The 12,922-nt window shown below is 40.4% G+C and overlaps 1 protein-coding gene and 2 long non-coding RNA genes across 3 annotated transcripts in view; 2 read left to right on the top strand and 1 right to left on the bottom strand.

Annotated features, from left to right (window-relative positions):
- The first annotated feature begins 1,256 nt into the window (after positions 1-1,256).
- Positions 1,257-2,043, top strand: LOC110455832. Its single transcript, XR_002463506.1, has 2 exons — positions 1,257-1,771; positions 1,819-2,043. It is a non-coding gene; the product is annotated as an uncharacterized LOC110455832 (long non-coding RNA).
- Positions 2,044-2,921: 878 nt separating this feature from the next.
- Positions 2,922-5,911, top strand: LOC110455830. Its single transcript, XR_002463505.1, has 2 exons — positions 2,922-4,098; positions 4,173-5,911. It is a non-coding gene; the product is annotated as an uncharacterized LOC110455830 (long non-coding RNA).
- Positions 5,912-6,137: 226 nt separating this feature from the next.
- The window catches only part of LOC110455829, a 12,418-nt gene continuing 5,633 nt past the window's right edge, over positions 6,138-12,922 (bottom strand). Inside the window, exons 6-9 of the mRNA XM_021506225.1 lie at positions 10,358-10,618; positions 9,894-10,021; positions 8,951-9,260; positions 6,138-8,460 (exon numbers count right to left, since the gene is read on the bottom strand). Of these exons, the coding sequence (XP_021361900.1) occupies positions 7,186-8,460; positions 8,951-9,260; positions 9,894-10,021; positions 10,358-10,618 (1,974 nt within the window). The 3' untranslated portion in view covers positions 6,138-7,185. The remainder of the gene's footprint in view (positions 8,461-8,950; positions 9,261-9,893; positions 10,022-10,357; positions 10,619-12,922) is intronic.

Raw genomic sequence — 12,922 nt, 5'->3', positions numbered from 1 at the left:
ACAGTGTAATTAGAATGTACTCTGTGTGGTCCACTTAAATGTCATAATGATGTATACTCTTTGTGGTCCATGGTACAGTATAATTAAGATGTACTCTGTATGGTCCACTGTACAGTGTAATTATGATGTACTATGTGTGGTCCACTGTACAGTGTAATTAGGTTGTACTTTGTGTGGTCCACTGTACAGTGTAATTCAGATGTACTGTGTGTGGTCCACTGTACAGTGTAATTAGGATTTACTCTGTGTGGTCCACTGTACAGTGTAAATAAGATGTTCTCTGTGTGGTCCACTGTACAGTGTAGTTAGGATGTACTATGTATGGTCCACTGTACAGTGTAATTAAGATGTATTCTGTGTGGTACACGGTACAGTGTAGTTAGGATGTACTATGTATGGTCCACTGTACAGTGTAATTAAGATGTACTCTGTGTGGTACACGGTACAGTGTACTTAGGATGTACTTTGTGTGGTCCACTGTACAGTGTAATTAAAATGTACTCTGTGTGGTCCACTTAAATGTCATAATGATGTATACTCTTTGTGGTCCACGGTACAGTGTAATTAAGATGTACTCTGTGTGGTCCACGGGACAGTGTACCTAGGATGTACTTTGTGTGGTCCACTGTACAGTGTAATTCAGATGTACTGTGTGTGGTCCACTGTACAGTGTAATTAGAATGTACTCTGTATGGTCCACTGTACAGTGTAATTAGGTTGTACTTTGTGTGGTCCACTGTACAGTGTAATTCAGATGTACTGTGTGTGGTCCACTGTACAGTGTAATTAGGAATTTACTCTGTGTGGTCCACTGTACAGTGTAATTCAGATGTGCTGTGTGTGGTCCACTGTACAGTGTAATTAGGATTTACTCTGTGTGGTCCACTGTACAGTGTTATTAGGATTTACTTTGTGTGGTCCACTGTACAGTGTTTTTAGGATTTACTCTGTGTGGTCCACTGTACAGTGTAATTAGGATGTACTATGTGTGGTCCACTGTACAATGTCATTAGAATGTACTCTGTATGGTCCACTGTACAGTGTAATTAGGACATACTCTTTGTGGTCCACAGTACAGTGTAATTAGGATATACTCTGGTCCACTGTACAGTGTAATTAGGATGTACTCTGTATGGTCCACTACAGTGTACTTGGGATGTACTCTGTATGGTCCACTGTACAGTGTAATTAGGATGTACTATGTGTGGTCCACTGTACAATGTCATTAGAATGTACTCTGTATGGTCCACTACAGTGTACTTGTGATGTACTCTGTATGGTCCACTGTACAATGTAATTAGGATGTACTTTGTGTGGTCCACTGTACAGTGTTTTTAGGATTTACTCTGTGTGGTCCACTGTACAGTGTTATTAGGATTTACTTTGTGTGGTCCACTGTACAGTGTAATTCAGATGTACTCTGTGTGGTCCACTGTACAGTGTAATTCAGATGTACTGTGTGTGGTCCACTGTACAATGTTATTATGATTTACTGTGTGGTCCACTGTACAGTGTAATTAGGATTTACTCTGTGTGGTCCACTTTACAGTGTTAATAAGATATACTCTGTGTGGTCCACTGTACAGTGTAATTAGGATGTACTCTAGATCTGTCTGTAGGATGTCTGGAGCTTGTACATTTTGCATCAAAATGAATTAAAAGTTTCAATATTTACTATAGAAAGCAATCTTTGCTGAAAGTCACCGTCACTTGGATCCTTAGTAGATAATTAGTCTCTGTTGATGATACAGGTATATTATTGCAGATACAGGTTGTTTGATGCTGTAGAGACGGGCTGTTTTGATGCTGTAGATACAGGCTGTTTGATGCTGTAGAGACAGGCTGTTTTGATGCTGTAGAGACAGGCTGTTTGATGCTGTTACTTCTCAGGTCCTGGTTTCAATAAGATCATGTCATTTATTATAAATTCTATTTTTCATTCTTTAAGTGGCTGTTTGACCTTTATGCACCTCTATCTATACCTTTTTGAGTAAGACTGGATTGGATGACGACAATAAAATGTACAGAGATAATCACATCTTCAGGACTGGCTTTTCCTTTATCATTCTTCTTGACACTGTGTGAGGTAAATTTGGTAGCTACCCTACTCTGTATGGTCCACTGTACAGATAAAGTAATAACTGTTTCGGGTCCACATTGATACTTAACATCTGTGTACAATAGAACCATAGTTGATACTCTGGGGGTAAGGCTCAATTTGGCTCTCTGCACCCCTGGAATATGACATTTTGCTATGACATATTCCAGGGGTGCAGAGAGCCAAAGCGAGCATAACCCCTGAAATATCGGGGACGCTATAGAACAGAAAAGGTTCATTTGTTAACATTTGAATTAATGAATTCTTCCTGAAAGTATTCCTGGTATGGTAATTAATTAGCACAATGGAAAAGTCACCGCAATATTTATTTCAAAGGGTTTTGATTTTACATCTCATATTAACATGTTTGCCTATGTAAATATTACCGCTGTTGTCAATCTGGACGCCCGTGTCAGTATGTTGGCCTTTGTAATTGATTCCGCTGTTGTCAATATGGACAAATATGTCAGTATGTCCGCAAATTTTATTACTTTGCTAAAGCGTGTCGCCAATCAATGTGACCGAGGTATAATAATACCACATCATTCTTTTGATGTACATCAAACTAGTCCACTTTATCATCCACAAAGTAACGCTTACAGAGCCCCTGATTTTGTCATGACCTATTCCAGGAGGGCCCGAGAACCTAAGACTCTAAAGAGAGCGTTTTCCACTATTATGGTATGGTATTGGGAGGGCAAATTAATCGGGCTCTCAGAATAACTGTTTCAACAGTTACTGCAAATCCAAAGGAAAGCAAATCACTGCATCCATGATTACAGCTATTTATTATTATGAAAACACTTGAACAACTAAAAGTTCTTGAGCAAAGTTTATTGCATAAAGGAATGTGCAATTCAATCACAAAATAATATAGTAAGTAGATACTGGATCACAAACCAACACATAATAATTCAACAACCTGCAGAACAGTCTGTATCATAATACTAGTGTTTAAATTTAACACAAAAATGATTCGCTATTATAATTATCAGGATTTAAATGGTATTTATTCTCAATCAACTGATGTGTTCTCAAGACTGCATACTAGAAAAGCAACTGACAATCAAAACATGTGTTCTCACCTCTGTCCACGGGTTGAAAAATAGAATCACATTTGATGTACACTGTTATACTAAACATTATTTGTCTCGGGTTTAATCCCCTTAACATTATTACCCAGCAGTGAAGAACCGTTACTCTATCATAAGTTTTCAAGCTCAATAGAGTTCCATAATTTACCTTAAGGATTTATGCTACCTTAGCTTGACATGAATTTTGTTTCACAAAGAGTTCTTAGTTATTCTTATAAAAAAAACCCACACCTTTATATCAATGTTTGGACTAGATTACACCATCAGTGACATGAGGTACACACAGGGATGTGTCTGTGTACTTGGATGACGCTTGATATCATTTCATCAAGTAATAAAAACTTTAAAAGGGAGATAACCCTACTGCTAATCATAGTTTGTAAGGTAGCATATATCCTTAGATATTTTAATAAAGGTTAAATGTCATTGGAGAAGAAGTTCCCTTAACTCAACTTTTTTTTTATATGTACATTATGGCAATGCAGCGATATTAACTGTTATTGAATGAGGCATGGTTAAACATGGATCCAGACATGGCCCTGCCGAATTCTGGAAGGCTGTTGTACCTACTCCGGTAAAGACTGGTTAAGGATTAAACCACGGCATATCATTGGTCAGTCTGTATCATTATCACCATATATATAATGTTGAGAGTCATAAACATCCCAAAACCTGACAAAGAATGAAATACAGTAACACATGTTTACATTGTTCCGTGACTTTATGAAATTTGTTTAGCGTCAAATTCTTTTCAAAGTGCGATAAGTGTATTATATAATAATTAACAACATGCAACTATAAAAATATACATATAACGTTATTAATGTAGACCAACTATAAATACGACGAATGTTCCGACACAACTTCCATCACCCAGACACCCCGTAGTGCTGTGACTTGTGCTAGGTTTTCGGGCAGTATCACAGATAATGTACAACTTCCATCACCCAGACACCCAGTAGTGCTGTCACTTGTACTAGGTTTTCGGGCAGTATCACAGATAATGTACAACTTCCATCACCCAGACACCCAGTATAGTGCTGTCACTTGTACTAGGTTTCGGGCAGTATCACAGATAATGTAAAACAATGATATAACCGTTCCTCCTGGCTTTAAAAATTCAGTCAATCCTTATAATTAATTGATGTAATTTTATCTTGGTTATCAATTTAAAAATTAGAACTTACATTGATCATTAAACAAAGAGATTAAGTTTGTAGCAACATTTCGTTTCCACTCGGCTGCTGTTGGGAGTAAAAGACAATTAAAAATTAAAAATTTATTATGCATTTAGAATTTTTTGAGGACAGAAAGCACACACTGGTAGAAATACAGCACTATCAAAATACAAATTGATCTCCTCTGAGATTCTCTCCCTAAAATGGCCGACATATTGAAAGTGCCTATTACCGGTAAATATCAAATACAGCTGTGGATTTGACCCAGAATATAATCGGACTGGCGAATATTGTACCGGTAGGTCAATACAGCTGATCCCAAAACGATATCACGAAACAGCTGTCCATGGACACGGATGTATATAAGTTAACAAAGTAGGATTCTATCCTAACTAGGCTGATGGAAGCATTCAAACAATGTGTAATATATAATGATAAATAAGTGATTAAAACACTATAATACTGATAGGTATGTGATGAGCACAGATTGGTGATACCACAAATGGGACACCAGGTAACTTACAAACATCATCAGGAGTATGATCATAAAAAAACATTCATATGACCATGATCTGTGAACATAAACTTTCATAAGACAATGATCCATCAACAGCACTGTGTTTACCTGTGGTAATCATCATACAAACAATATAAGGACCATCAAATGCAAACGCCAACAGGACCAAGATCCAGTATGATTGGATATATGGACTCGGATCCATTAACAAAGCATCAACATGACCTGACCACCATCGATCAAAAGCTTTGTTGTGAACAAGATCATGCATCATAAGATATATGTGCTAATAATATATAACAAGTTTTCTGAAATACTTCTTTTTACACACACACGTGGTCTTATATAAATATAACAAACTCCAGAAATGTAATGAATTGTATAAAATATATGTCAAAGACAACAAAGATTGGACAAAAGATTAAAATTCAAACCTGTTGTCATTCTGACCAGAACAAGACAAGGTATCACAAATAAAAACAAGAAAAAGAACCATTTTAAGTTACAAAATATATGATTACAGTATATAAAGGAAATATATTAACAAACTAACAGGCTTACAACAATGCCTATAGAAATATTCTCAGAAAAATTCTTTTAAAGTGGAATAACTTCTTCCTCTTAAATACCAGTCCTCCAATAATAAAGATAAACCAGTAACGTTGTTGGTGTAATTTTGATTATAGATATATATTATATCTATTAGTTTTGATTCTTTTCTCTCTTATCTCTTTTTAGATGAAAATGTGATCTGGATAATCTTGCATAACTCGGCCAAGTGTAAACATGCATGGATCATAATAATGTTGACTAGGCTATTTATAGATCAGTAATGTACATAATTCTTATCACTGAAGAACATGACGTAGAAACTACACTCATTTAGTTTAATTAATCTGAAGTGCATAATGGAGGTGTCTCTAAAATAAGCAAATAGTTTTTTTTTCTTTCTTTCTCTCTCGAAAGTTTAGCCAGGTTCTGAAAGGTGTGTTATTTAAATACTGCTAATAGTGAAAACAGAGAGCCTTCTAATTAATCGGCTGATGATTGCCCTGATCGGGTTGTTTTTACATTTTATTTTCAATTCAGTTTAGCTAGAGTATTTATACTGATATATAAGTATAGACTAAATATATCTAAACTATTTTTATTAACATTGTAACTACAAATTAGCACCTTTTCCATATAACCAACATGACTATGTAAATTTGTTTTAAATGCGAGTCAGATTTTCAGATTGTTAGTATTACTTTTTTTTAGCTTTGTGTAAATGATAATTTAATAGTGTTATGTGATTATAGGGGACCAGTAACGTAATAGTGACATGTCTCACATGTAGGTATAGACTACTGCGTTATCCGCTGCTACAATTTTTTTATTTATTTTTTATCAAACCAAAGATTTACTTATTTATACTAATTTAAATTGTTGATTAGAGGGACAATTATTTTTAAAACATCAAAATACTGGAATATTAGGCAAGAAAAACACCAATTAATTAAAGTTTACATTTATCTGAGATGAAATTGAAACAAGCATTTAATTACTGATACGTTTGTAACAGTTTCCTATGTGTATCAGATGATAATATATTTCACGGGAGCTTGCTTTGTTTTACTGAATCAGTGTTTTTAATCAAAGTGGAATTAGAATAAGGGGTAAAAATGGCTATATATTTTAGTGAAGACATTGGTAATTTTTACAATACACAAAACAATGATTATATCTAACTCTCAATAATGAAGTCACATCTATATGCTGATAAGTTCATTGAAATAACATACTGGTAACAGGTCCATGTAAATCACATATTATAGGCCTGTAGTTAAAAAGAGAACAATATTTATTGTTCAAAATATATTTTGTAGTGGGATTTCATGGTAATGGAGGCATGAATTACGCTGAAAATTTTATATTAGCAACTCACCTACCCCTACCTCCATTCATTAATTTATTTTTCGGGATAATAGAAGTGAAAAAGTTGTACAATTTGGGGTGCTAACACATCAATCCCACTAGATTCTAACCTCTGTCTAATCAGTAATAAGAACAGAAAAAACTTTGCATGTCACAATTTCATACAAAATGTATATAAAAAAAAACACATTTTGATGTTCAATTTAACACTGTCACCACTGTAGACCATAATGGACTCATCCAGATCAATCAATGCATGGTAGAGTCTACTAAAGTTACTTAGGGGGAGAAAGGGTTAAAATGCATGATAAAAGACCTGTGATATGGATGGTCAAGAATTACCTATTAAAAACCTATTGATTTAAGTCGGTGCCCAAATCATCACCCATGCAAATTTTGGGCATTCATACCAAAGAATGTATGTTTTTTCCCTTTGATTAGGTTTTGCCGAAGATCTGGATTACTCTCACAGAACTCATTGTGGAACTTCTTTTGGACAGAAGACTTGCTGAAACGATCCTGGATGTTGATCAGATTGGTCTGGGGTCTGGGTGAGCCAAAACCGGGCTCCCACATGAAGCGTGGGTCCTGCTTGTATGTCAGGTCATGGTAGGTCGGGAACTGGTTCTGATACGCTGTGCTGAACTGCATGGAATGCCGTAAATTGGTCGGGGCGATGTTGGATGACAAACTCCTATATTCATCATGGTATTCAGTATCTAGGGAAGTTGCTGCACGGCGCCTTGGTTGGCGGGTGGAGATAGCAGGTTGTTCTTCCATTTCCCTCTCCCTCTGTTTTTCCATTTCTCTTTCCTCGTTCAATGCTCTCATCTGACGTTCAAAGATGGAGGGCTCATGTTTTGGTTGTGTCTCTTGGTCATTAAAAGGACTGTAAAGTGCCTGGGAGCTGGTATACTGTGTGGTACAGATCTTACCGGGGGGAATATTTTCTTTCCCGTCTCCCCGCTGCATTCTGGACGGAGCACTGATAATACGCACATTTCCATCTTCATCACCGCTCGCCACGGTGACGCTGTCTGAAAATGATACACTTTTCTGTGGTTTAAGTCCCGATATCAGGCGAACATTGGCTAAATTTTGATTTTCGTTGGACATAAGATTGAGCGGTTCCTGACGGGCAAACCTAGGAAGCTGATGGTCCTGTAGAAACTTGTGTGTGTTGTAACTACTGCCTGTGACACTTTCCTTTAGAATGGTCTCCTTCTCCAGGACAGGTACTCGCGCAGTGTCCTCCGTCGGCTGGAGGATCATCTTCTGTGCCTCCTTAACATGATGTAATGGGGTCAAGACCTCGTGGGCTTCGCGCATGTCTCCAGTCAGATTGGCCGTACTGGTGTTCAGGCTGCGGCTATACCTCAGAGCGTCTTTCATATCTCTGTTCAGCTTTGTCGGTAGATTTAAAGCGTCAACGTGAGAATGCATGGTATTCATTATTTCTGGCGGACTTCGCTCCTGTCCGCTCATACTGTTGGTGAGGCGCTCTGGAAGGTAACTGGTATGGTACATTCCAGCGCGCTCCTCGTTGTACTTTCCTTCATGACTATAGAATGTACGAGGCTTTTCTGTGTCGGTCACGTGCTGGTACTTACAGTTCAGAGCTGTCAGTTCGTGCCCAGGAGACTGTGCCTCAAGAACCTGCAATAGAAACAATTCAGTTTCAGTATAAGTTTTAATAAGTTACTGGTAAATGTTACTTAAGCTTCACAAAGTTAAAGAATACTAACACAGACTAGCCTTACTTGTGTAAGCCTTATTTGTTTTGTCCATTATCCTATATATTTGCATTCTATGAAAGCTTTAATTGTGAAACATGTCTGTGTTTGCCAACCTTAAAGCAGTTTATTTCTGTTTGTAAGCCTACCTTGAAGCAGTTTATTTCTGTTTGTAAGCCTACCTTGAGGCAATTTGTTTCTGTTTGTATGCCTACCTTGAAGCAGTTTGTTTCTGTTTGTAAGCCTACCTTGAATCAGTTTATTTCTGTTTGTAAGCCTACCTTGAGGCAATTTGTTTCTGTTTGTAAGCCTACCTTGAAGCAGTTTATTTCTGTTTGTAAGCCTACCTTGAGGCAATTTGTTTCTGTTTGTAAGCCTACCTTGAAGCAGTTTGTTTCTGTTTGTAAGCTTACCTTGAAGCGGTTTTGTGCCTCCATCTGCTGGAAGTCCATGTCCTGCCTGACTTTGGTTGAGGTGAGGTAATCCTCCTCTGTCCTGTCGGGCATACCTATCGTGGGCTTGTACGGGATGTCACCTGGGAACTCCCCGTCTGTCACGTCGTTCAGTTTGTCAATATTGACCTCTGGGTGGGCCTCATTGTTAAGTTCATTCCATCGCAGGGTCTTGTGTTGCTTTGTGGAAGTTTTACCTGTGTCGGGCCAACTCACATACTTTTTACCGTTCCACAGACGGTCCTCCTCCTTCTCATGGAGAGTCTGCATCCTGGCAAACAGCAATACAAAAAATATAGAAATACTTAAATCAGAACTGAAGACCAACGGATTTGGGGCTATATACTGAAACTGGTTTATTAACCCTATGAGTTCAACCTGCTGAACATGCATGCCTGGTCACTCTCCTGATTGATAATAAAATCAAGTTGAGCAGGGATTTAGATACCTTGTGACTCAAAGTGGTCAAGTGTGACTTTTGACCCTTCCCTTGACTGATGACCCACCAAAGTTGAATCGGCTGTAGAATTTGATATATTCACACTATCGCGTAAATAAAAACTAGATCTGTTAAGAGGTTTGTAAGATATCTTATACACAAACAGTTTACTTCAAACTTCAAAAGTGGTCAAGTTTGTCCTTTGACCGTTTAACTTCACAAATGACCACTCAAAATCTAATTAAGTGTAGAAGTGGATGTTACCTTATTAAGGTGTAAATATATACTGAATCTGTTCCGGTGTTCAGGGGACAACATTTTGTACACAATTTGTTTCCAATGGATATATGGGATGAAGTGCACATGTACTTGCTGACAGCACAACCCCCTCCCCCCTCCCCTTCCCGTCACACATCCCCAATTACCTAAGTGGCAGTTAGCACCTGGCCTCCTAGTTTTACTTACCTTACATATCCTGCATTCTGGTCTCCGGACTTGTCAGGTTTCTGGTTTGGTGGTTTGGGGATCAACATCTTTGATATGCGGCCCTCAAAAGGTCGTGGAGGGTCAATTGTGTTTATTGATCGAGGGTACTACAAAAGGTATAAAGAGCTTGATTAGCATTCAAAACACCTGAGATAGTGATCAATCTACAGTCAGTTTTTATGGGTCTTTCTCCACTGTATGGTTAAAATATGTAGGTCCCACCATGTTAAATTCAAGTATTTTCAGAAACTCCATGGGTCAAATCAAAATTCTACGGGCCCAGGACACGCTTGTAGATTTATCACTGTGAGATTTATACTTTTTAAACCAATCATGTTGGATAATGTGTCAATCACATCACTCATGTGTGCACTCAAAGTTTATATTAATTTTCGATGTTTACCCCGGTTAACTCCCCTTGTAGAAAATTTGTTATCACTGACCAGTAAGTCATCCTCGAGTCCGGTAGCCTCATACTTGGCACATTTGTCATTGAAGTTGTCAAGCTTGAGCGGGTTGGCCGGGCCAAGCCCCGTGTGATTGAGGTCATAAGTTGTGTGCCACTGGTTGCGCTCCACATTGCGTAAAGCGTTGGCAGTACGGTCAGACACCTTCATTTCCATAGGACGGTCCTGGAGATTGGGTGCCACAGTCTTGGGTGGGATTGGAAAAAACTGCTGCTTTCCACCATGAGTCTTCACAAGCTATAAAAGTAAACAGTTGTTGCTTGACTTCTACATAATTAGTGGAAGTTAACAATAGGATTCCGTAGGTGGCATGAGGATGTCCGGAGCTAAATGGGGGACGGGGGGACAGGGGGATGAAGGGGGGTGATGGGGTGTGACATTAGGATATCGGGAGGTGATATGAGGATAAGATGTCAGGAGGTGATGGTAGGATGTCGGGAGGTGACGTGAGGATGTCAGGAGGTGATGTTAGGATGTCAGGAGGTGACGTGAGTATGTCAGGAGGTGATGTTAGGATGTCAGGAGGTGACGTGAGGATGTCAGGAGGTGACGTGATGATGTCGGGAGGTGATATGAGGATGTCAGGAGGTGACGTGATGATGGCAGGAGGTGATGTTAGGATGTCAGGAGGTGACGTGAGGATGTCAGGAGGGGATGTTAGGATGTCGAGAGGTGACGTGATGATGTCGGGAGGTGACGTGATGATGTCAGGAGGGGATGTTAGGATGTCGAGAGGTGACGTGATGATGTCAGGAGGGGACGTGATGATGTCTGGAGGTGATATGAGGATGTTGGGAGGGGATATGAGTATGTCAGGAGGTGACGTGAGGATGTCAGGAGGTGATGTTAGGATGTCAGGAGGTGACGGGAAGATGTCGGGAGGTGATATGAGTATGTCAGGGAGGTGACGTGAGGATGTCGGGAGGTGACGTGAGGATGTCAGGAGGTGAGGTTAGGATGTCGGGAGGTGACGTGATGATGTCAGGAGGTAATGTTAGGATGTCGAGAGGTGACGTGATGATGTCAGGAGGTGACGTGATGAGGTCTGGAGGTGATATGAGGATGTTGGGAGGTGATAAGAGTATGTCAGGAGGTGACGTGAGGATGTCGGGAGGGGACGTGATGATGTTTGGTGGTGATATGAGGATGTCAGCAGGTGACGTGAGGATGTTAGGAGGTGACGTGAGGATGTCAGGAGGTGATGTTAGGATGTCAGGAGGGGACGTGAGGATGTCAGGAGGTGATGTTAGGATGTCGGGAGGTGACGTGAGGATGTCAGGCGGGGATGTTAGGATGTCGGGAGGTGACGTGATGATGCCAGGAGGTGATGTTAGGATGTCGAGAGGTGACGTGATGATGTCGGGAGGTGACGTGATGATGTCAGGAGGTAATGTTAGGATGTCGAGAGGTGACGTGATGATGTCGGGAGGTGACGTGATGATGTCAGGAGGTAATGTTAGGATGTCGAGAGGTGACGTGATGATGTCTGGAGGTGATGTTAGGATGTCAGGAGGTGACGTGGTGATGTCGGGAGGTGATATGAGGATGTCGGGAGGTGACGTGAGGATGTCGGGAGGTGACGTGAGGATGTCAGGAGGAGATGTTAGGATGTCGAGAGGTGACGTGATGATGTCAGGAGGGGACGTGATGATGTCTGGAGGTGATATGAGGATGCTGGGAGGTGATATGAGTATGTCAGGAGGTGACGTGAGGATGTCGGGAGGTGACGTGATGATGTCAGGAGGTGATGTTAGGATGTCGAGAGGTGACGTGATGATGTCAGGAGGTGACGTGATGATGTCTGGAGGTGATATGAGGATGTTGGGAGGTGATATGAGTATGTCAGGAGGTGACGTGAGGATGTCGGGAGGTGACGTGAGGATGTCGGGAGGTGACGTGATGATGTTTGGTGGTGATATGAGGATGTCAGGAGGTGACGTGAGGATGTTAGGAGGTGACGTGAGGATGTCAGGAGGTGATGTTAGGATGTCAGGGGGTGACGTGATGATGTCGGGAGGTGATATGACAATGTTGGGAGGTGACATGGGGATAAGATGTCGGGAGGTGATGGTAGGATGTCTGGAGGTAATATGAGGATGTTGGGAAGAGACATGACGTCAAGAGGTGATATGAGGATGTTGAGAGGTGACATGAGGATGTTGTGAGGTGACATGAGGATGTTGTGAGGTGACATGAGGATGTCGGAAGGTGACATGAAGATGTTGAGAGGTGACATGAGGATGTCGGAAGGTGACATGAGGATGTTGAGAGGTGACATGAGGATGTTGAGAGGTGACATGAGGATGTCGGAAGGTGACATGAGGTTGTCGGAAGGTGACATGAGGATGTTGAGAGGTGACATAAGAAGGTAGGGAGGTGATGGTAGGATGTCAGAAGATGACATGAGGATTTGGGAAGGTGATATAAGAATGTGAAAAGGTGACATAGGGAGATGGGGAGGTGAGAAAGGAGAAGGGGTGATAAACAGGAGGTGGGACATGGGGTGGGGACAGGTGCTGGGAACAGGGGTGGGGACAGGGG

This window comes from Mizuhopecten yessoensis, unplaced genomic scaffold (genome assembly GCF_002113885.1).
Source record: "Mizuhopecten yessoensis strain PY_sf001 unplaced genomic scaffold, ASM211388v2 scaffold8387, whole genome shotgun sequence".
NCBI classification, from domain to species: domain Eukaryota; kingdom Metazoa; phylum Mollusca; class Bivalvia; order Pectinida; family Pectinidae; genus Mizuhopecten; species Mizuhopecten yessoensis.
The sequence above is the reverse complement of the archived record's forward strand: the minus strand, read 5'-3'. Positions and strand labels throughout refer to the sequence as shown.